This window comes from Dysidea avara, chromosome 10 (genome assembly GCF_963678975.1).
Source record: "Dysidea avara chromosome 10, odDysAvar1.4, whole genome shotgun sequence".
Lineage (NCBI taxonomy): Eukaryota > Metazoa > Porifera > Demospongiae > Dictyoceratida > Dysideidae > Dysidea > Dysidea avara.
Genome location: NC_089281.1, coordinates 2,511,437 through 2,535,703, shown reverse-complemented (window position 1 = coordinate 2,535,703; position 24,267 = coordinate 2,511,437). Strand labels below are relative to the sequence as shown.

The 24,267-nt window shown below is 38.0% G+C and overlaps 3 protein-coding genes across 7 annotated transcripts; 1 reads left to right on the top strand and 2 right to left on the bottom strand.

Annotated features, from left to right (window-relative positions):
- Positions 1 to 758: 758 nt before the first annotated feature.
- LOC136237098 (cell division control protein 42 homolog) lies at positions 759 to 6,577 on the bottom strand. 3 transcript variants are annotated; one of them, XM_066027378.1, is made up of 7 exons: positions 6,216 to 6,577; positions 5,059 to 5,128; positions 1,441 to 1,562; positions 1,320 to 1,392; positions 1,158 to 1,267; positions 1,050 to 1,109; positions 759 to 992 (listed from the first exon to the last, which is right to left on the bottom strand). In XM_066027378.1, the coding sequence occupies exons 2-7, from the start codon at positions 5,084 to 5,086 to the stop codon at positions 789 to 791; spliced, it is 597 nt and encodes a 198-aa protein (XP_065883450.1). In that variant the 5' UTR covers positions 5,087 to 5,128; positions 6,216 to 6,577; the 3' UTR covers positions 759 to 788. The 3 variants fall into 3 exon arrangements, with proteins under 3 accessions (XP_065883450.1, XP_065883452.1, XP_065883451.1); XM_066027380.1 differs by lacking the exon at positions 5,059 to 5,128 and having other exon boundaries at positions 6,216 to 6,576; XM_066027379.1 differs by lacking the exons at positions 5,059 to 5,128; positions 6,216 to 6,577 and adding an exon at positions 2,034 to 3,456.
- A 128-nt stretch (positions 6,578 to 6,705) lies between these two features.
- Positions 6,706 to 12,188, bottom strand: LOC136237097 (uncharacterized). The gene is made up of 8 exons (XM_066027377.1): positions 12,049 to 12,188; positions 9,363 to 9,538; positions 8,086 to 8,173; positions 7,883 to 7,974; positions 7,762 to 7,825; positions 7,290 to 7,393; positions 6,935 to 7,029; positions 6,706 to 6,882 (listed from the first exon to the last, which is right to left on the bottom strand). Exons 1-8 carry the CDS (start codon positions 12,136 to 12,138, stop codon positions 6,806 to 6,808), a joined length of 786 nt encoding a protein of 261 aa, XP_065883449.1. The 5' UTR covers positions 12,139 to 12,188; the 3' UTR covers positions 6,706 to 6,805.
- Positions 12,177 to 24,113, top strand: LOC136237096 (bromodomain adjacent to zinc finger domain protein 1A-like). Of its 3 annotated transcripts, XM_066027373.1 has the most exons (11): positions 12,177 to 12,432; positions 12,822 to 13,091; positions 15,205 to 15,423; positions 16,689 to 16,889; positions 16,942 to 17,041; positions 17,219 to 17,851; positions 19,798 to 19,893; positions 20,257 to 20,395; positions 20,568 to 21,441; positions 21,804 to 23,694; positions 23,745 to 24,113. In XM_066027373.1, exons 1-11 carry the CDS (start codon positions 12,320 to 12,322, stop codon positions 24,015 to 24,017), a joined length of 4,809 nt encoding a protein of 1,602 aa, XP_065883445.1. In that variant the 5' UTR covers positions 12,177 to 12,319; the 3' UTR covers positions 24,018 to 24,113. The 3 variants fall into 3 exon arrangements, with proteins under 3 accessions (XP_065883445.1, XP_065883447.1, XP_065883446.1); XM_066027375.1 differs by lacking the exons at positions 12,177 to 12,432; positions 12,822 to 13,091 and adding an exon at positions 13,956 to 14,006; XM_066027374.1 differs by lacking the exons at positions 12,177 to 12,432; positions 12,822 to 13,091 and adding an exon at positions 14,129 to 14,245.
- Positions 24,114 to 24,267: the final 154 nt, after the last annotated feature.

Genomic DNA, 24,267 nt, shown 5'->3' with positions numbered 1-24,267 from the left:
GGGTGGTCACCGGTTGACACAATCTGCACAGCTCAAGATGCTGCATCTAGGGGGTCTGGGGGGCATGCCCCCAAAAGAAATTTGAAAAATCAGCCTTCTGAAATCACAATTTTGACTGAACTATGTTTGACAGCTGCATAAATGTATTTTGTGTACATGAATGTTCTATTAGAGTACTTAACTGCAAAAACAGACTCTCTAAAAATAATGGGAGGGCTCTAGCCCCACTTGTTGCCATGTTAATTAGTTTGGTAGCTTAGCATAAAATGGAAAATTGCCAATTTTTTCTGAGTTCAATATTCCTTACCACATGAGATTAAAATTTTGATGGGATCCAGCTCAGCCATGCCTTCTGGGAAGTCATCCAAGGCTCAGAAATGTGTTTTTTGATTGCTGAACACATTAGCATGAGGCAAGTAATCTTGAACTTTCTGTGTATTTATTTATTTTATTTGTAGCTGTGTTTGTCTGTACATGATGTGAGGTGTTATGCAATGAAGTGATGATGTAATGTGGCAAAAAGTTGATGTGTAATCCAATAATATGTGATAGATCTTTGAAGCTCTCAGGGATTGCTGGGTTATTAATGTAAACCACAAATCCCTATTTTTCCTCGATAGTAAAAATAGTTTACATTACCACCCTATAACTACTGCTATATTAACTGATGAAAGGTACCATCGTGTTACTCTCCCCATTCCCTTATTAAGTTCTGTTGCTAGGTCCCTATTGTGCTACCATATATAGTAGTGCATTGATACAGTCAATGAACCACGCTATTTAAAATGTCATTCATTTCGACATTGATTTAATGCTATTTTAGTTGCTTCGTCAAACACATTCTTTAAACTTTCTTGAGTAAGAGCTGAGCACTCTACATACTTCACAGCACCAACCTCTTCAGCTAATTTCTCAGCTTCCTCAACTGTTATTGGCTTTTGATTATTCTCAGAGAGCTTCTCAATAATGTTGGGGTCATCTCTTAAGTCAATCTGTATATACACAACATTTCATCACCATCACATGTGTAAATGCTGTGGACCTCTAACCTTTGTACCCACCAACAGAAATGGTATCCCAGGACAGTGATGAGTAATTTCTGCCACCCACTGTGATAATGTAATATATGTATACAGTATTGTTGGGTAGAGCTCTACCTTTTTCCCAACAGATTGGAGGGAAGATGGATCAACAACTGAAAAGCATACTAAGAACACCTCAGTGGCAGGGTATGATAGTGGTCTTAAACGATCGTAATCATCCTGTCCTGTGTGATCATCAAGTGGTCATGTGTCAAAATGTCCACAATATTGTCATACCAGCAGTGTCCCACAATCCCAAAGTCAGTGGTGATTCATCTAATGTAACACTAATAGAATAATTATCAAATATCTGTGACAGGTTCGTTACCCCTGGTACTGAATAATAAGAAATACTCACTGTTGGTACATATTCTTGTGGAAACTCATTAGTGATATAAGTCAACATCATTGCAGTCTTTCCTACTGTAACACTCCCAACCACTACACACTTGATGGACTGTTTCTCGGCCATGTGGATAACTAAAGGGATACATGTAACACACAAATAATACCTCAGGACTTGAAACTTCAGATCTGTAAAGTTGGTAGGGATAAGGCTACTCTTACTGAGCACTAAAATACTTAAATATAGCAATCATTTTGGTAGGCACTTGTTAACAAGTTTGAGATGTGTATTGCCATGATCCATGCACTTTAGCTGCTGTAGTTGGCAAAAAGGCATGTCACAGTGAAGAAATCAAACCTGCAGCCTTAACCATAGTTATGCTTGGCTGGAAAACACAAAATTCAGTTAATAGATAATTTTTGAAATTCCACAGAAAGGGTTGAGGTCACTCTGAAGGCATTTTCAGGTTTAATTCTACCTAACCAATGTCACCAAGCTGTCATTTAGGGTGACAGAGAAGTCCAAACCTTCATAATCCCTACTATAGAGTACTACCATACTGTATGATTAAATGTTTACTTATCTCTACCATTGTAAAAACGTACCTCTACACATCCATCTTATTTGAGATTATTTGACTGCTCTATTAGAGTACCCCAATCTTTTGAGGGAGCATGGACCTTTGAGACATCATTGTAAGTTTCATGATGTTTACGCTACATTGTAACTGCTCTTGCTCTTTTGTGCTACCAAACTTACAAACACCCTTACAAAAATTAGTATACGTAGTTATACAGTATTGTTTCTCCCTTGTAAATATTCCTTATACTTAACGTCTTTTTGTAATTAGCTCACTATGAAACAGTACAGTAGTACTGTTTAGTAGAATCCCCCCCCCCCCTAAAATGATGTCGGGTACCACCCAAAATTCTGCTTCTAAAAACTATCATAGAAATATCATGCGCAATGAAAATCATCTTTACAGAATAGTCTTAAATCAAGTACAGTCAAATATTGAATTGCAAAAGTCACCAAAACCAGAATTTGGTCTGCCTTCCTAACTGTCTGTCCACAGTCACAAGGCTAGAGGCCAAACAAAGCAGTGAATGGCCTGCATTCACAATAACAAACTCACATGCAAGACCAAGGCATTAATTTTTCATATTGACACCTTTCATAATTAGACACCACAAAACTATTTGAAGCACTTAAGAGATAGCATATATGAAAACAACTACATACCACACCCTTAAACAAGTAGAACACACATGCCCTGAGTAGGGCTGGGTGACCACTGTCCCAGCTACAATCAGTAGTATCAACAAGACATGGCAATGAATCATGTATTTTTAATCTATTGTGTATAGGTCAGCAGCAAAATCAAGATACAAGAAAATTGAATGACAATAACTAGGAAAATCCCTACTTTGGCATTGAACAGATGGTGGTAATATGGGATTTTCCCACACCATTATTCATATGTCTTGTTTTAAATTAGCAAATTTTAATTGCACTAGTTGAATATATAAGAGCATCAATAGCTTATTTTTCTTGGGGTAAGAGGCATAGGAGATTGGTCATGTGTTATCATTCGTCTTGTGATCTCAAAGAGACATTGAATTAGTTCAACATTGACAACTGATGAACTCCATCTCAGACTGATATCCATGTTCAGGGCTCTTACAAACCTTCTCAGTATAATGCACTACTTTCCTATATATCAGCATTTAAAGCTGAGGCCATGCTAAATGTACATGTGTAATCACAAGTTACAGACAGGGTTATGATGTTATTGATGCGTGACCAGTCTTATATCTAAGGTAGATCCCTAGAAGGCTCTGTAGTCTACACTAGCTCCAGCACAACCATCTGCACACTAACTCTTGAGCATTAGGTTATTTCTCCAACACCATTTGTCTGTGCTGCTATAGATACATCAAGAAGTTTGTGGACATTTGCTATACTTTTGTTCATGGTAAAAATGCCAACTGGAACAAGTATGTCCACTGCATTTCAATTGAAAAACCATTAAAAATAAATTAATTATTGTGTACTGCTTACCTCAAGCCTGTTTAGTAACTTTCCAGGTGTGATACGTGTAGAGCAACTCTCTGTGAGTACAATGATACCAAAAGAAGTTTGAAATTTCAGCACATCAAATGGCCTAGACCAACCCATTTCCCACACATTTTGTTTCGGGCTTGTAATAAAATGCATAATAACCCATGACACGTGATAGATACCTCAGATTCCATTCCGGACCTGATTTGAAAAGAGCAGTGAATAGCAATTAAAATGAGCTATAGCAGAAGGAAATCAGAGGAAATTTAAGTGCATCATTTTAAGGTTGAAAATTTTTCTATGGCAAATTGAATGGTGGATATTTGGAAGGGAATGCTCTGAAGCTATTTCAATGTCTTGTCATGGAGACATTGTAATTTTCACAAACTAACCTGCAGAAGTAATTCATTGTTTCATTGTAACACTAATGTAGTGAAGGTAAGCTAGTTTCCTGGCCTTAAAATCCACATAAGATCGAGATACTCTAATAGAGCAGTCACATAATTTTAATGATAACTGCTTGCACCCTAATGTTGAACTTATTTGGATGGGAAACTACAGTCTCATTTGGAGTAGCCTTACCACTTTCACTTAACTTGCTCTGACACTCCCGGTCAACTACTAAAAGCCAATTGATGCACACATTACTTCAGTTATAAGTTTATGACTAAGATTAACCATAATCTACTTGAATTTAGAAATGATGTCAAGGCGTAGCGCTAGAGCAGTGGGTAAAAGTTGCTATTGGATCTTTGACCATCGGTTTAGGATTTGTGTTGGCCTCGAGTTCGACCTGTCATAGAAGTGCTGGTGTGTCTTTCATTAAGTTAGTCAAACAAAAAAAAACAATACTTGAAGAAAGGGACTGGCCACTGAGTGTTACCTACTGGCCACGAAGGTCTGCAATAACACTGCTATTATGCTAGAGCCATGGCACTGCAAACATCAAGATCAAAAACCCTGCCATGCTAGTCTCTCTCTACAGTGTTGGGAGTAATGCGTTACTTATTAGAGATGGGACGATACAGGATTTGTAAGTATCGATACATTGCCCCCCAAAATATCATGATACAATGATATATTGCGATATCACAATGTTGTGATTATAATGTGAATCTTTCTTCAAATGCAAGAATATGTAACTCTGTAACAATACTAAATCAATATAATGTAGGCTGTGAAATGCCTTCTGCATTTTAATAGGTTCAAATGTTTATGCCTAACACTGCTATGTATGTAATATTCACTTCGATACACCCGATATATTGCGATACATGATATATCAATATAATAAAAATTTGTATCGATACGTGTATCACTGTCTTGCGTATTGCGATACGGCGATATATCGTCCCATCTCTATTACTTATGTAACGCGTTATGTAATATTATTACTATTGTGGTAACTAAGTAATATAACGAAATACGCTATATAAACAGGTAATATAACTCAAGTTACTTTACTACAAGTAACAAAGTTACTAATCTCGTTAGTGATCCACTGAGTAACGCCTAGCCACAGCGAAGTATTGAAGTCTACTGAATGAGGCTTATTCACCAGCTTCTTACTTGTATCATTGTCCAACAATGCAATCATGTCACGTGATAAGGTGGTAGTTTCACATGTGACAGCTTAAGGCTGTGGACACAAAGTAATATATTATGTAATATTATTATAGTTACTTTATTTTATGGGTAATATGTAACTGTAACTAAATAGTTCAGTTGCAAGTAATATGTAACTAGTTACTTGTAAAAAAAGTAACTGTCCCAACCATATTGAATTTATTTGGTTAATAATCAATACATTAATATTGAAAGGGACACGCCCCCAAAAGTACGTAAAATGGTGTAAAAACACACTGATTTTCGTGCATTTTCAAAGCGCCCACAATATCACGTAGTGAAACCAACAAAAACGGTCTGCTAATTACGCACATACCTCTAAGGAATACTCCACCTTATTTTCAAGACTGTAGCTGCAGCGGATACGTGGGCCCAGCACTGTTTCTGAACCTGGTTCGACATTTTTCTTAATGCATAATGTATTGTGGGATTCACCCGTTACCAAGACTATGGGAATTCACCTTAAACTAATTAGTCTAAACAAAAAAAAAACGGTCTGGAACATTGTGTACATGAATAATACTTCAGTAATTCGAGGGAATTGTACGAAGAGTTGTTATCTTCGAGCGGGCCATTCAATTTAAAGACAAAAGTTAAGAAAAGCCGCTTCGAGAAAGTGCCGCGTGAGTAACTTAGTTTAGAATAGCTTTGTTCTAGTTTCTGTAGGCCTATATAAACAGACACCATGTTTCCTAAGCCAACGTTTAGTGGGTTTCTCGTACGTTTTTGAACTTACCATGTCGGTAGATATGCGGAATTCCACTAAAATCAGTAAATTTTACTTGGTTTGCAATCCCAATACTGTCTCTCTAGCTCACCATATGGCTGATACAGGCTCGTACTGATATGACATAGCTGTGGATGTAGCTAACTGTAAGTCAACAGTATACAACTATATTGATTGACTGATTTATTATTTTATATTCACAACAATTGGCACAATGCCGTTACTCCTTGTTGGAGTGATACAAAACAACTTCATGCATATATAAACCCAAAGCAAGACAATAGCAAACACTACACGCACAAACAACACTGAATTATCTTATACTTTCTAACCCAGAGACGCAGAGTGCAAACAAAACATGACCATATTATACCTTATCTTGTGTCTAGCTCTCGGTTTAGTACAGCGAATGATGACTGCTCTCCTAACTCAGTACGTCTCCGAGCAGCCGAGCTTCCTATTTCCGAGCCCGTATAAATTAATATGGTGACTTTTCTGGGGGTACTTGGTCCCCGCCCCCTCGCAGAAACGAGAAATCTACGAATGATGTGTATTATTTAGAATTACCCGACTTCGGGGTCGATTCTTAATTGTAATTTTGACGAGGTGAAGCTGCTAGTGGTGGTCACTACCAATAGTCTAGTCCTGTAGAATCATCTGCGACCGGGATCAAGGTTTTGGATCGACGAAAATATGCCTTGATTGCTTGATAATTTAGCATATTTTCGTAAATTCTCGTTTTGTTTGCAAGCTAGCTCTCTAGGACTTCTTGATCGCTTGATTCAGTGCTGATTTCGCTTGATTTGATTTTGATTCTACAGGACTATTGACAGTGACTACCCCTTGTCTGTGTATTTGCTGTGTAGAGTGATTGTACAGCAGATTATGATCCGCAAATTGAAAAGTATATAATCATTGCATTGAAATGTTGTATATATACTGATGAAGAGTGGTGGAAGTGTATCATGTCTTCTTAAAGTTCTTCAGGATTGGATAAATGTTCTCAAAAGCTTCATAAATTTCACCTCGTTCCTTTGCACCTGAATACATGCAACCTTAAAGATATTGTAATACAAGACGATTGTAGCTTACCTGTTAGTACAACTTTTCCTGATACAAATATCAGTAATACAATACGAGGCTTTACCATACGGTAGATAAGACCAGGGAACAACTCTGGCTCATAGCTAAATATGGCAAACAATGGCTAAATATAGTAGCTATGATAGTCTGATTATCTGCTATAATGGCTATAGTAGCCATTCTTGTATACTACACATGATATCAGGCCAGTGTCTATGATAAACAATTGGGATAACAATATCCAAATATCAAAAAGCACTTCCATGTCTAGTGACATGTGCATGTTTCCAAAGAGAAAAAACAAGAAAAAAATTGGTCGATTCAACTTGTAAATAAAGGTTGATAACACATTCACTAGTAGTACCTGCAAAACTGTTGATGCTGTACAACCAGCCCTTCTAGCCTGATGGGGAACTTCACATCACAACTGCCCACCATGTTCTGGATCTTGAACTCCGTAAACTTGGCCTGTAGCAAGTAGTAACAGGCAACTGATGTGCTAACAGTGTCACTTACACAACACGTACATTGATATACAAACAATCTTTTGTCTATATGTTCTACGTATGTATGAGTTGGTTATGTGCCCAAGTGCTTTCAAACTACATACTGTCAACAAACCATCATATAGTAAATTTTTTTCAGGGGCAGGAGGAAGAGATTTTTGCAATTTTAAAGATTCTTAGCATAGATGTTGATAATTCAACAACAGATGATTTCTGAAAGGAAGAACACTGATTTATAAAACATTGAAAATTGACAACTATGTATGATACATACAGAATACACATTCTGGGTAATACCCCACATGTTACATTATAATACATGGCACTCACAGGGAATCCCAACTTCTGGATCACTCTTGCATACTTGCGAGCTGCCAATCTTGAAAAGTCCTCACTACATATACAAACATACACACATGATATAGACGTAAGCACGCACATACATACAAACCTCTTAGCTCCTGTGCACACCATTTTTCCAGAACTAAATATCAAAGCTGTTGTACGAGGATCCCTGATTCTCATGATTACTGCAGCAAAACGCTGTTGACAAATTAAGAGAGCAAGTAGTGACTAGTCTTGTACATAGTTGTTATCTTTAGTTTTAGTTAGTTACAGTTAGTAAGTCACACACATGCAAGCACGCACACACACCTTAGGGTTATACTCAGCATTTCTTGCGTGGAGTGCTATTTTCTTTAGATCAAGTTGACAGTTAAGGTTTACTGTTGATACAATGTTCCTGTAATAAAATACAGATATAATTCAGTTTGAGATTCCATAGCTGTACTTATAGTATGTTCACGTTGAGCTGAATCCTAAAACGATTACTAACTCAAGGATGCAATTACACACGATCTTGAAATTTGGCACATTTGTAGTACTGCTTGACCCGCTAAAAATATTTCAAAATCGCTTTGTTCAAATGTATGACATAATATTTACGGCCAATCAAAATTTTCACAATACATTTCCTACGGGGAAGCCATATAAGTACAGTGTCCATTGCAGTCCTTTCCCGAACTTGTAATGGAGCCAAACCGTACGTGTCTGTTGTTGACACCTTTGCTGTTACTAATAATCATCTGGTTAGCTGAAATGTTAACTCTGTTGAGAAAAAATCCACTTTTAATTTTTAGCTGTTTTTCAGGGTTCAGCTCAACGTGAACATACTATAGTGCTAGACACTAAAATCAGACATTATTCAGCCCAAGACTTCCTTACATGGATACGTATCCCATTAATAACATTCTGTCTAAATGATGGACAGACATGATCAAAAGCTGTTTTAAGAACTGTACTAATAATGGCTGGTCTTACTGAGTAGTGGAGCTGAAATAAACATCAAATTTAGTATATGAATAGTATGAGTGAAAAACTAGAACCATTTGAATCTGTTGCTATGTTTGATCTAGCGTATAGCCAGAAATTTTCAAGGGTGAAACTCTCGCGAATTTTGCGAGTAATGACAACTTCGTGAAAATACAATCATGAAACGTTGAGATTGCACACAGCTATATATTACCAATGTGCAAAGGTTTTCTAGACTTTCGTGAATTAAAAAAATGGATTTTACAGTTCCGTGAAAGTTTCATCCCTCGAAAATTTCTGGCGATACAGTATGTGATTCAATTTGTAATTCTCTTCCAAAAATTCCATGATAGTACTTTCTTATTCCTAGAAGAATAACTGGAACTATATACAGAAATACACTTAATTACAGAACAGCCAGTCAAAATATGCTATTACCATGAAAGCTTATACATACAGCTACTTTGTATCTGAATGCCAACTGAGTATACAAATACTATCACAACCGAGCGAATACTCTTGAATGTTTGTTTCAGCTCTACAAATAATACATTTGAGGAATATTACAAATATAATTTCAATAGAAAATAATATCAATTACTACTCCAACACAAACTCACTGAAGTTGAGGTACTATTCCAGAGTGTTCCTGCATCATGGGACTGGGTGACACAAAGTTAGTTGATGCAGATGGCACACTTGGCAGAGATGCAAGATTGACAGACTGACCAAACAATGTTGAAGAAGGAGGAGGCATCTGAACACTGGGTGGTTGAGGGGGATGGGATTGAGGTTGCTATAGAAACGAAACAGTACAGTGAAAAAACAATCCAAATGCTTTTAAATAAATTTAATCAGCAGCTTAGTACGTATGGTAAATCTGAAGAACGAAGTTACAGTGGAACCTCTCTACAAAGTTCCTGAATTAAGGATACAATAGAAAAGACCTCCATAATAAGGACAAAAGTTTTGGTCCCAACAGGTCTGGTCTATACCTCCGAAAGAGGAAAACCTCTATATATCAGCAAAAGTGGCCAAAAATTCTGGGTCCCAAAATGGCCATAATAGAGAGGTTCCACTGTAATTAATGTGCTACTGTCGAGGTATATATTCAGAGCCACTGTATCATTTTCCACCCCTCATCTAATTACAACATAAACATGATCCAAATTCACTAAACTGTTCCTCTAGGTTAGCTACATAAGGGGGGCAGGCATGGTGAATAGAAAATGAAAAAATGCTAAGGGAGGCTTACAAATATGTGCAAAATAAACAAAAGAAAACAATTAAAAAGAAAATTGGATTTTTCTCAAGAGAGACAACATTTTAGACAACCATACGTGGTGACAGTAAAAGTGTCAAGAGCATACACGTGTGGTTTGGCCCCACTACAAGTTGGGGTAAGCAACATAAAATACAATATACATTTTAAAGGAAATGTATGGTGAAAACTTTGATCGGTCATAAATATTGTCAGACATTTAAAATGGAAAGATTTTGAAATATTTTTAGTGGGTCAACCAGTACTGCAAATGAATCAAATTTCAACAATTTGTGTCTTGAGTTATTAAATTTTTTGAGGGCTCAGCTCAGTATGTACACACTATACACATTTTAATAAACCATGTGGATAAAATGTGTAAACAAAAAAAAAAGATCATGTTATTGTTTACTTGTTAACAATAGGAATTAATCCCTGCCATTGGTTGGATTTACATGTTCCCTGATATTTGTCAGTCATAAGAAAGGTAGGTGCCACATGTTTACAACTATCAGCAACTTTTTATTATCCTTTTTGAGCAAGTATAATTATTAGGCTATGCAGCATAGTCACTAATCACCAGCTCATTTTACCATTCACAATCACACTACACGTGTATTTCATGCAAAACTGTATGTGGTATTATATGTTTCTTTAACACTTATACTAGTAAGACAGCACAGCTGATACTACCAGCTAAAAAAGAACAATTCACATTCGATCCCCTGTGCAACACACATTTGGGGTAGCTACCGTATGTTAGCGATACATGACAACTGGAATACTGGTGTATTGCACTAAGCCACCATCCCTATTAAAACCAGTAGTACTGGGAGGCTGCCACAATTCTAGCACACCAAATCAACACATGCTCACATCCACAATAGAAGTAATAAGATCCCCATGCTGCTAGTTCAACAATAAAGGAGCATAAGAAGTGTACACATATTTATACCGTTACATTGAGGTCATAAAGTAGGAAGTGGACCCATGTATTTTCAGGGTGTCCCTTATCAGGATATCTCATTAGTGTATTGTTATTTCTTTAGAAACAGGAGTGAATGTCACAAAATGGCAGGTGTTGGATTCAGCTCCTCACTATGCCGTAGTTGAGGGTCATGATGTGGGACAAAAAATGTCCACATTCCTTGAGTAGTGATAACTTATTGCGTATTTTCAAGTATCAGTTTTAAGTTGTAGCTCACCAATGTTGTTGTAGCTAAGTGTACATGTTACATCAGTCCCAGAGCATCTACTAGTCAACAGCCGCCATTTAGATTAAATCAAGGTTGACTGGATCATGTGAACTCTAATAGGGGTGGTGAGGTGGAGAAGAACAAAAGGTTGTTTACGATGAATTAGGCCAGTTAGGGCTCAAAACTGAAAGTAAATTTATAGAACAGGTTTTTATTCAATACCATGGAGCACACACTTGACCATGGCTAATTAATTCGATAGCAATATGATCAGTCATGATTTTGTGATTTGTGATAGTCACTTAGTATATAACATTCCTCTATTTCATAGCTGATATCGTATCATCCAGTACGTCCAGACCGCACACAGCAAAGAACAAAATTGTCATCTTGCAAAACCAAACTTCATGTTACACTTGTAAAGGTACTTTGATTGGCGAAATGCACTTGTTTAATTGGTTTTAATTTTATCCTGCTTTCAAAAATGACTTTAAAGCATTGGAACATTTTTATTTTGAGAGTCAATACAATCCCAGCTGGTTGGTGGCTGTAGTGTAATAACATTACCAAACAACAATTTACTATCAGACTGGTCACCAACAAACAACTTAGCCACATCACAACATTCACACCATTGTGTATGTGAATTGTGGTCTGGTACAACCTCCTAGTACTGCCCCTACTGCCCTAGGGGTATTAGATTCCTAAGTAGTCCAGTATTTCATTGGATAGGCGTAACAGTGTGACGACCAGCTGAAAACAGTTTGAACTGACAAAATACTGAAATAAAACCGCTTTGGAACATGTACAATAGTATCTATTGATGATATCATACACACACACTCTGACCTCTTCCAGTAGCCTAGTCATGGGCGTCATCGGAGAGGGCGCAATTCCCTGCATCTGCTTTTGCGCCATCTGTTGTCGCCTATCCTCCATACCTGCGGTGCTCTAATTAGAAATAAGTAAACTTGTAAATTTACGGTTTTGTACGTCGTACCTTTGGCGGGAAAAAAGTGAATGTTTTTAGCGCAAAATTGGAGTTCAAATCTTAGCTGTTGTAATTAATGTTAAAGCCAAAACAATTCTCTCTGGTAATGTTAGCAGTTTAACCAAAAAAATGCCTCTATTACGGCGTAAGCGGTTTTCTTTGGAGCCACCGCCGGCCAACCTTCGTACCAACGAAGAATTGTTCTATGTTCAAGCGACCGGAGAAGTTTTCCGTGATTACAAGTACGTGAGTGTATGTTACAAAGTAACCATGATCGAATTTGGTGTATGTAAATTTACGATATCGTTTACACGCGCCAGTGAGCATTATTTAGAACATTTTGATTCATCCTTCCCAGCTGACTCCCATAAACTGTATCCTACGATAACTAGTAATGTAGCATGTATGGTGTGTGAATCACTTGTCGTATTTACACGCGAAAAGACTGGATTTTAGGACCAAAATAGTCTTGGAGACCTCTGGAGTCAAAGAATTAACTTGTTTTATTTGTAAACAAAATCAACAAGACCTGTTACTTGCTTAGTTGTACAAAAACATTTATATTTGAGTGTTGTGTATGTAAATATGAAAGAAAAAATTCTGTACTACAATTGTGTTTTGTCAATTACAGTGCATTCTTCAATCGTACAATCCTGTGTAACAGTTATGTGTGGGACTGTGAATACACTGGTAAGACTGGCTGTACTTATGCTGCTGCCCTTAAAAGTGAGAAGGAGGCTCAACAGCAGATGGAGACGTTGCCATTGAGCATACAGCGAGTGGCATTAACGCTAACACACAATTCTTCCAGGACTGGAGTGTCCAGTTTAATTGAGGAGCTATTTAGCTATTTAAAAGAGCGTTATCAGGTTGGAGAGGTGCTGGATTTTGGCTCAAAGAAGTTAGTGACAATTTTATGTAATTCATGTTTATAGTATAGTTGCACTGTGATTGCCTTCAGCAGCTCATAAGCTCCCGGTAAAAAGTATCATAATCAAATATTGAGATACTGCATCATATATGATATGTACAGGCTAACATTTAGAGTACTGGTAAGCTTTAGCTAACATTTAAACAGTCGTTACCCCACACTTAATTTGGTATATTTAGGATGAGTATGTTATTTGTTTGTATTGCTGGAAAATTTTCCTGATTTGGCTAAGCCATGACAATCAGTCTCACCTTCATTTGAGGCATGCAATACAAATAAAGTAGGAAAATGAATGAAATGTGCTATTACATAGGTACACAAAATACTACACAATGTAATGAGGTGTTATCAAGTATGATAGAACTGACTTGTGTCGTGAACTTTACCTTGGGAGCATAAAAGCAATAAACTTCTGAAGTGTTAACGTGCATGTCTGGACACCTCACGTTATGGATGCTAACACCATCAGAGATGGTACAGAGGTATCAGGTTGGTTGTCTGTGATTATGTTATGTATGTGCAGTGAATAGCCTATAAAAAGTTACTCCTTGTAGAATACTACTCAAAATGCCAATGGCTGTTCATTTCACATGCACAACATAGCCATAAACAATCAACCTGAAAACCTTTGTAAAACATGCACATGCTTGTATATTTCTATTTTGTATTTCACATGAGTCTCAATAGTACAGTGGAACCTGTCTATAATGGTCACCTTGGGACCAAATATATCTGGCCTTTATATACAGGTGGCTGTTATAGAGAAAACCTGTATAAGGTGGTCAGCAGCATTTGAGTGGCTATGGCCGTTATAAATGAGTGATTATTATTAAGAGGCTCGCGCCAACCGCAATGCAGTAATATTTTTAGTACAGAAAGGACAAAGTGAGCTTGTTATGAATGTTGGTTATAGCTATTGAATACGTTTAAGCAATGAAGCCTGATAGATTATATAGTATTCATTGAAAGGCGATAATTGTGCATTAATTGAAGTGGTGCCATGGTGCCAGACAGTTGGCTTAACAAGCCACCATAAAAGGTAGCGACCGCTATATGAAGGAGAAAGTTATGTATACAGTGATTCATAGGCGAATTCTTGGTTGGCCGGTATACGCGTTAGACAGGTGACCGCTTAATGCAGACAACAATGCATACATTTGTATGGGAAAATATTTGGGACCTCCTGTCCATGGCCGTTATGCAGAGATGACCACTTAATCCAGGTGACCGTAACACAGGTTCCACTGTATAAATACAAAACTAGCAAACGGTGGAGCCTTACAGTAGATAATCAGATCGTGCTTCTTGTAAACTTGTTTTAAAAGAGCTCCTGTTATGCACATATCCCACAGTGATTTTTCAGTTTCGCCAAAAAAACCTGGGCTTTTACAAAGCAAAATACATTGCTGTGAAGATCTAAATATCCAGTGAACTCCATTGTTTATTTTCTACCATGATTTTTGAGACTCGCATGAAATAGCAAATGAAAATACACAATTAAAGTACAAGATACGCAATGCATAATATTAACTATTTTGTGAGGGGGAAGCTTCTTTATGATTATTTTGTAGGATATACTATATCTAGTCAGTGCACAGGAAATAATGAATTTGTAGTTAAAAACAAGCCACATGATGACATGATCCACTAAATGTTCTCCCCTACTATAAAATGTTTCTATCACTGGCTGCATCATTGAAATTAAAAGAGCAACTTTAGCTGTAGACTAACTGGCTTTATTAGGGGCAGTCAATTCTATTGTACTTCAACACAGTGAATATCCAGTAGCAAGGAGCTTTGTATCGGCAGGTGCAGATACGTGATGATCCAGCTTTTTTGATACCATTTTGCTTCTATAGCTATCTACACTGTGTTTAAATTTGCTGTAATGTTTTATCAAAACTTTTAGAGACAAATATTTTCAACATTGAAGGTTTCTACTTATTTATAAACAGGCTGTAGCTACAGACCTTCAGCACACTTGTGCTGTAAAACCTTAATAAATATAAGTTTGTGGAAAGTGGTGTTCCATAGACATTGGTTACGCATATTGGCATTCTAACCATCATGTTATTCTCCTCAGGGTTCAAGTTACTATTACAGAAGTCATTCCACCTCCCATACCTGACACCCCTTCATCTTCTGTTGTGACCACACCCTCTAGTGTAGCTAGTCCAGCCAATGGGGTGCCTCCTGTCTTCCCATGTGACCCCAGTCCCTCTGTGGAGAATCATGTAACATCACCAGTGACCCAGATAACCCCTAGATCCTGTAACACTGGTTTGGTTGCCCTGTCAAACAGGTGAGTACCTATATACATTATGTGTGAAGTCTTGTTTAGTATACTTTTGTTGTGTATATGCAGGAGCGTAGGGAGGGGGTTTAGGAACCCCACTGGAAAATTTCAGTTTAGAGTTAGCTATCAGCTAGCTACAAGTTTAGTTACTGCTAATTATCACTTATACGATTGTAAACAACATACAAATACATAACATGGTTAGTCTATAGTAGTTATGGCCACTGGTTCTCACCTTTGTGCAGTAGCAGCTATTAGTTTCGAGCTCAATTAGTTTTGACCCATAAAGCATTGAGTGGGCATTATTTAGAATAGCAGAAATAATTATGAACTACATGTGTGGTTGAATGAAGCACAAACAATCTACTTTAGATGGTTTCATAGCAGAACAGAAAAGGGAATTGTGAGCTGCTAGTCTGTTTGTGAGTAACTAGCTTATATGTTAACAGTGGGGCTGTGTATTAATGAAGTTTGCTAGCAGCTTAGCTATGTAGTTGGTTTTTGCAATTGATCATTGTCAACTGCAGTAACAAGATTTTGTTAAAGCCAAGAAAAGTTCATCTTACACTTTACTATGATTTACTGAAACATGACTATGCTTTAATTCTTTGTAAATTAGCTAGCTTTCTGTACAAGAGATGTACACCCTATACCGTATATCTAAACTATGTCATTGAAATTAACTACAAATTTTAATTAGAATATGTGACCGGATCTGCGAATGTCTTATAGCCTTTCCAATTGCATGTACTTGGCAATCCATAACTTGACTTGTGTGTATGGTACCAGCCTGAAATTTGGTCACTTACACTCCTAACATAGTACTATTCCTGGATGTACTTTTAAGACAATGGGTTAAACACATGATAAGTTATGACTTGTCAAACTTGGAAATTTGAAAAGGCTATAAGACCCCTTTTCGCAGATCCAGTCACATATGATGATTTCAAAACCCACACCTTGTCAGCGGCTGGGATTTACTACTATTAGAAACCTCCTTCAAGATTTCTCCCTATGCCCCTGATAAGTATTATATGATGTTAGAGTTTGAAATGGAAGGTCTTACCATCAATAATCCAGTGGAATTCCTTCAATCAAGCCTGTGACCATGCTAAAGTGTCCTTATCAGCGATAATTGTACACCCTATTTCAAGTGAATTAATTTTTTTTAATTAAAAGTGTCCACATTTCAGAATGCCCTGTTTTTTTAGGTGGTTCCACTTTGTGTAGAAAAAGATATGATGTCATTTGCTATTACACCTTCCTTTTAGTACCCAATCTGACGATGCTCCCTCGTCAACTCCTAAAATCAATGCTGCACCTAGTAGTTCATCAAGCAAGAAGAAGCGTTCCCGGCGTAAAAGCTACTCCACTCCAATAGCAATAGACGCCACATGCCCTCCAGCAGCATACCAGTATACTATTAAGATGAGTGATGGATTAGTGAAGGTTGTGCCTGCTAATTGCTTGAGGTTAGTGTGTCGTTGTATTGTGTTGTGTGATGTGTTTGTTGTTGTTGTTTAGTCGTCGTAAAGGAATGGTCACATCTGACAAGTTGAGGTTCTTCTTGAAGGCTGCACTTTACAAGACCAGTCTAGATAATAAATCTCCACTTCTTGTAAAGGTAGTGTGTTTGTGTGTGCCTCCTGGTAATTGCATGGTATACAGAATCGTAGAACTTGATTAGTGCAATGGCACAGTTCCATTTCAGTGATGACTGCTACATTAGCATTGCTGTGTGTGTATATGTGCAAACATGTATGTTCTATTAGAGTTTGTTTTGTTATGTTGTTGTTTGCAGGATGAATTTCTCCAGAAGTTTTCCCTTGGTGAATCCAAGGTACTACCCAAGCCATCACCATCGTCAGATAGTAATGACTTCAAGTCTCCTCCCACACCCTCAGCAACAAAGAAACGTCACCTCTCCCAATCTAGTTTGGACATGTACTTTGCCTCTTCTCTCCAACACAGCAGCACTAAACAAAGTAGCAGTGTTAGTAAGAAACCATCAAAATCACCTAATAAACCAGACAAGGCACCATCAAAGAAAGAAACGAAGAAAAGCCCCGGAAAGGTTAACCAAAAGTCAGTGATTAAAGTATCTGCCAAGAAAGTAAAGCATTCGCCACCGAAGTCACTACAGCTAGTTACTAGTGGTAGCACACAGGTAGATGGTGGCAGTAACATGCAGCCAATAGTAGTCTCACAATCTCCATCTTCTAAACCACCCAGGACTCCAGTAAAGACACCCACCAAGTCACCGTTTTTGTCACGAACTGTTAGTACAAGTGTTATCATGTCTGCCAAGAAGACAAGGACCTTGAAGGAGATTAGGAACCAGCTTAAACGCAAGTTTCTCACCACTGAACAACGAATGAAGCTGGAAGGAGAAATGAAACATAAACTGGATGAAAAGAAAGAAGAACAAAAGCAGGTATTACTTGTTCTTGTACGTATAGACTAGTGTATATAGTAGCAGGACACCTTAATTGATAACAGGACACTTGTTCGTGGTCTTTAGTGTACACACATTTTGATCCCTGAAATCAGGACAGTACCTCATTAATGGAAGTTTCTAAGTAATCAGCTTTTAATTTAACCTTTAAACTTGCAGCCATCTTTAAAAATGCAAACACTGAAAAATGCATTTTTAATTGCCTTTTAAAACTAACTCCCATTGCACAAAAATATATTAAAGCTATTTGGAAACTACAAACACCCTTTTACTCACTTGGTTTAAATAGTCCCGTCCCTTTGTCATATCCAGATCTTTTATGCTGTATCTTAAAAGCAAAAAAGTATCTCTTTGTCTTCCTTCTTCACATAACAATGGAAAAAAGGCCCTAACTTGGCCATACTTCATCTTATCTGATGTCACGTTGCTCATCATGTGATGGCGATAGTTAAATTGATGTGTAAATATCGCATGATTTATTAAATGACTGGCGAGTGCAGTGACAAAACAAACATAAAAGGAAACAAAATGATTCAACGCTTTGTAGTGGGTGAGATCCTTGTTGTAAGTTTAAAGTTTACGTGCAGTTAGATAGCTTGCTCCTTTCCTATCAATAAAATCTATTTATAAGAGATTGGATAAACAATATATTCCTGAAGTATATGTAAATCGGCAAAAAGTACTGTGTGTTTTAGTTTCCCCAGATATACTCTAATAGAACAGTCAGCAATATAATCTGATGCTGGAAGTGCACTATAAAATAACTTTCAGTGGCCGAACCTCATAAATTACCTGAAATGATCCAAAATTGCTTCTCCATAGTGGAGTGTTATCTTGTGAAACTCTTTTAAAAGACTTCAAATCTTTTCAGAATGGTAGAATACTGAAACAATGTTGTTGGCTGATTTTTACTCATTGGTACAGCTACTGAGGTACCATAGAATGGCAGTTACTTCCTCTGTCAAATGTCTGGATCCACCACTGTGTCAGAAAGAGCTGTCCATGGTTATTTCCAACTAGTACTGGGACAAATGTACATTAAATTTTTATGCATTCATTTCTAGTGATTTAACAAATAAATGTCCAATTAGTTTGCTTCAATTGATATATTCTGCAGCAGAAGTGTACTGTCTGTACTGAGATAACAGTTACAATGTGGGTATATTTGATTCAGTTTCTAAATTTGTGGTTATCTGTGTTTATATCTGTAGTAAACATGGTTACGAATGTTTGTTTGAAGAAACATTTGTCGATCGTCTACAAATGTTTGAACTTCTATTTCCAACAAGGGTAAAGCAGCTCCTATCCTAGGCTCAAGACGTGCCTTTTCGCCTTCTGTAGCAGCTATGATGCATGCATCATGGCTTTGTCCTCCTTTGTGCTCCATTTCTTTCTCCACTACCACATAGTTGTCAATTGATGTATATAGCATGTAATGACTTCTATAACATTTATACTGGAAACCATCCATAATCTCTGTAGTGACTGGATTGATTGTAGAGGCATCTCTCTTACTGTTCTTTGTTTGTGGTGTTGTGTAACATATAGCTACAGATGAAGTGGAATGACCACTTCCCTTCAGTAAGTATTAACCATGCAAGGTGCATGTTCAGACACAATTTGTCTCATGTGGTTTTATGATAAGTGTCTGATGCCATATTCCATCCTTTGATACAGTATGTGTAAATAGTTTAGTGTACACACATTTAGACCCCTGAAATCAGGACACCTCACTAATACAGACACCTTGATGATTATAGACACTTGTCCATGGTCCCTTAGAAACGTAGTATATAGTACATCCGTAATAGTAACAATAGAAATGTATATATGAATCATGGTCCGATAGTATTGTTAGTTGTACGAGTCATTGTGTATGTGATGTACCTTTAGTCATTGTGTACCATTATCATATTTGCACTTAGTTACGACAGAAACTTCGTGAGCAGCGACTGGCAGAGAAACAACGTCTTCATGAGCTGATGAAACCAAGAGAGGACCTGATGTGTGAAGACAGCAAGGTAAACTGCTGACTGTGTTGATGATATATTCACCTAGTATTTTGCAACACTCATTAATTTATTATAGTTTTCTAAACTACAGGCTTCTGTTTTCCTATGGTATGATAGTTTAAAAGCGTTGTGACTTTTACACAGGAAATAGCAAAACTTTTAAGAGCTATATGCTTGCAAATGTAATGTGGTTAATTCAGTATGAATGCATACTGAATTGCTGCACCGTAATGCTATTGTGTACATTATTGTTGACTAGTTTGCACATAAACTCATCATTGTTGACTGAATACACTCAATAATGTACACATATGTGGTAGTTGTTGTATAGTTGTGATAATGTGTTGTTAATTGGTCAATGATTGGTATTAGCCACTACCTGAACCCAGCTTGTTGAGGTTGAGGGTTCCAGAGGAACATTTTGCTGACGTTGCTATGATACTGGAATTCCTTAATGCATTTGGGCCAGTGTTTGAAGTTGAAGAAGTGATTCAGAGGAAGATTAACTATGGTCAGTATAGAATGTGTTGTGTGTACTACTTGTGGGTGTGGGTGTAATGATTGCATAGTGGGTGTGTGCACACCCTGCTTTATGCATGCATTATGTGTATAGCTTACATAGGAATTCTGTTTGCTGTTTGTACCATTGCAAGTACCCTTTGCAACTTTTATTATCTTAACAGATTTGATAGAAGAGGCACTGTTATCAAAGGACATCCAGGGTCCATTATTTGACATAGTCAAGTTCCTGCTCCAGGCAGTGTTTGCAATGATGGAGGAAGAGGCTGAGCTGAAAGTATCCCTCACTGAAGACCATAGCTCCAACTGCACTTCACCCACACAAGACCTCATTGAAACTGGTGAAAAGTCAACTGGAGAATCATCTGCTGCTGGCAAGGATGATCATGATGATAAACAAAATGGAGGATTACGTGTTAATATGAGTGGTGCTTGTGTACATGCCATCTGGCCATTACAACACCAGGGGGTTTCCCTGGATGAACTCGTACTCAATTCATATACACTGTCTGAAGTCTTGCGGCTTCATCTGTTATCCACCGGTGGTTACCAGGACAACGCTGAGCGAAGAACAACCCGGTACCAACGTCGTGGTGGCTTTACAGATGGGGATGACCCAGCAATTGACTTTGTAGCAAAGAATGGTCCCCTTTTGGATAACCTCCATCACACCAGCTTGTTTGATATGGGAGTGGAGGAACGACTACTAGTACTAAAAGTGTTGTGTTCCCAACTGCTCACGTACTCTGTCACAAGAGATGCCATTGAAGACTCAGTGTACAAATTGAAGAAAGCGAACCGAAGTTATCAGGAGTTGCTTAGGAAGGGACACCAGCATAAGAAAGACAAGAAAAAGGCAGTGACTGCAAACAGCAAAAAGAAGGACGGCAAGAAACAAGTTGAAAAGAGCAAAGATCAATCTGCTGGTAATGGAGAACAACATCAAGAGGGAAAAGAAGAGAACGATAATCCAACAGTGAAAGACAGCAATGAGATGGAAGATTCTACTAATAGTGATCTTCAACCAACTAGTGAAAAGTAAGATAATCACTTCTCCTATTGTGACTCACATGTAGATAGATCTTGGTGGTTTATCATAGAGGAGGGAAAAGTAAAGAAACCTTGTGTTGTAGGAGACGGTAGATAAAAGTTCAATACAACGCTTAGTACTGTGTGATGGTATTGTGGGTTCTATCAAGGGTAAACTTTAACCACAGCACACATCCAGGATGGTTTGTCATTCAAAGTTCCTAGATACAATGGATGTATATTATTGCTATACTTCCAGCTGATTCATATCATTATGACACCTTTATATGTAACAGATACCTGGATGTGTTAAACTTTGTGTCTACGTAATATTAGAGGTGTATTATAATATCCTTACATTCTTTCAATAGAGAGGATACAGCTCAGACCACACTCCCAGTATCACAACAAAATGGTCACCTCAGTGATGAAGGAGAGGAAACAGCCAAAACTGATCAGCTATCAATGGAGAAACCTGATGCTAAAGAAGAAGATATGATGACAGAGGAAGAGAGATCAAGGCTAAAAGAAGAGCTGCACTCAGAGATTCTGATGCATTTATCAGCTTCAAATCTCAAACCACTTGGAGTGGACAGGTTACACAGGCGGTACTGGTTGTTTCATTCTCTGTCTGGAGTATTTGTCGAACAAGATCCCTCGTTATCACCACCTCCATGCAATGACAGTGTTGTGTCATCCCCTGGTACCAACCCTAGTGTTGACACAGAAGATTTCATGAGTTTGGAACCCAAACCTCAACCTGTAGAAGACCCACAGACTGATTCTACTGATAAGAATGAGATTGCTGGGGCTGATGTTACAAGACCTACTGAGTACAAATGGTGGTGTTATTCTAATGTTGATGATTTTGAGGCTCTTCTGAATTCGCTTAACCCACGAGGCATTAGAGAGAAGGAGTTGAAGGCATCACTGGAGTCATACAAAGATCACATTTTGTCAACGATTCACAAATGTCCTTTTGTTAAGGACAGAACTAGCAAGCCTCTATTTCATGGTTATGATGGTAATCTGACTGCTGATGAGTACCTTGAATTGTGCCTGCGTGAACAGATTCTGGATATTGAAGAAAAGATTTGGTCCGGAGGCCTCGGGTTTGCAAAGAACGACAAACGTGGCGATCGAGATGGCTGGAGAGATAAGATTGAGTCAAGTGGTGCTGCTAAGAAGATTGAAAGATATCATGAAGTGAATAAAAGGAAAGAAAGGCGTGACAGTGAAAATGAAGTTGATTCATCAAAGACTATTTTGGAAATTGCTGAAGAGCATAACTCTGCGGTCGTTCATGAATTGTCCCAGATCTTGTTGCAGATAGAAGATGCAATAGAACGTAAGTATCTCACAGCACCACTTGGCACCGCTGTGTATGAAGACAAGAAAAAACAGAAGGTTAAGAAAGTCAGCGTGAAATCCTGCCTTGAGAAGTGGCGAGCGTCTCTTTCAGTAGCATCAAATTTCTCCCAAGTGTTTCTTCATTTATTTACATTGGAGCGTTGTGTTGCCTGGAGCAGGTCGCTGTTGAACATGAGGTGTAGAGTGTGTCGTAGGAAAGGTGGGGATGAGTTTATGCTACTTTGTGACACATGTGATAATGGGTACCACATGTACTGCCTACGACCTCCTCTAAAGAAGGTCCCAAGTGGCAACTGGTTCTGTAATGACTGCAAACCGGCTACTCCAGTAAAACCACGAAGATCTATCAGCAGACAAGTCATTCTTGAAGCACTGAGTGAGGAATCTAGCTCAGAAGAGAGTTCAGAATCTGAGGAAGAATCAAGTCAAGAGTCGGAAAGTGAGAGCAGTGAAACAGAAGAAGAGGAGTTTGTAAGGAGAAGCACTCGATTACAGAAGCAACACACACCACCATCAGATGTACGGACCCGCCGACGAGGCAGATCCAGCAAGCAACCCCCACCACAATCAAAGCAGACTAAAGTTAATAACAAAACCAAGAAAGATGTTCCACCAGCTACAACTAATAGGAAGCGCAGGTCCTCTGAGAGTGACAAGGCACCACAGAACAAAAGGACTAGATCTTCTCAGTCAGCTGGGGACAGATTGATGAAAGTTACTGATGAATTGGCTTCACAATATTTTGAAGAAGGGTCAAGTGCTCCATCGCTACGTAGCAAGAGGAAACAAGCTCACTTTAATCTTGAACAGAAAATGTGCCGTGCAATTTTGACAGAGTTGTTGAATCATCCAGACAGCTGGCCCTTCTTAGAGCCAAGCCAGAAGTTAGATGTAAGTCTGTTTGTGTGTGTGCATGTTTGCATGTTTTACTATTTCTGTAGCTTTGTTTTCATGAGTTTGACAACACTGACCTATGTTCATTGGAGGAAAGAATGGAATCACATCGATACAGACTAGAAGATTTTGTTTGGGACGTACGTACAATATTTTTGAATTCTCCACAGATCCATAGACGAAACTCAGAGGCATCCCGGGCTGGTACTTCACTGCAGAAGTACTTTGAAACTCGCCTGATGGAGCTTGGCATCAGAATAGACAGGGATGAACAAGAGAGAAAGCATCGACAGTTTTTATATCGCATGTTAACGAAGTAACTTGATGACTGCCCCTTGGACACACACAAGTATTATACTTTCAACTTTTTAATAAACTTCTCATTTTATCAATTATTTATGCTATGATTAATCAACTACTATCATTAGAAGATTCGCAGGAAATTATAAGTGCGACCACTTATACGAAACAGTAATAGTCCAGCGCCTAAGCCACAAAACCATTCACTTTTTATAAACACCAAAATTTTTATGGGGTTTGTACTATTAAGACCGTACGACCTAACAGATA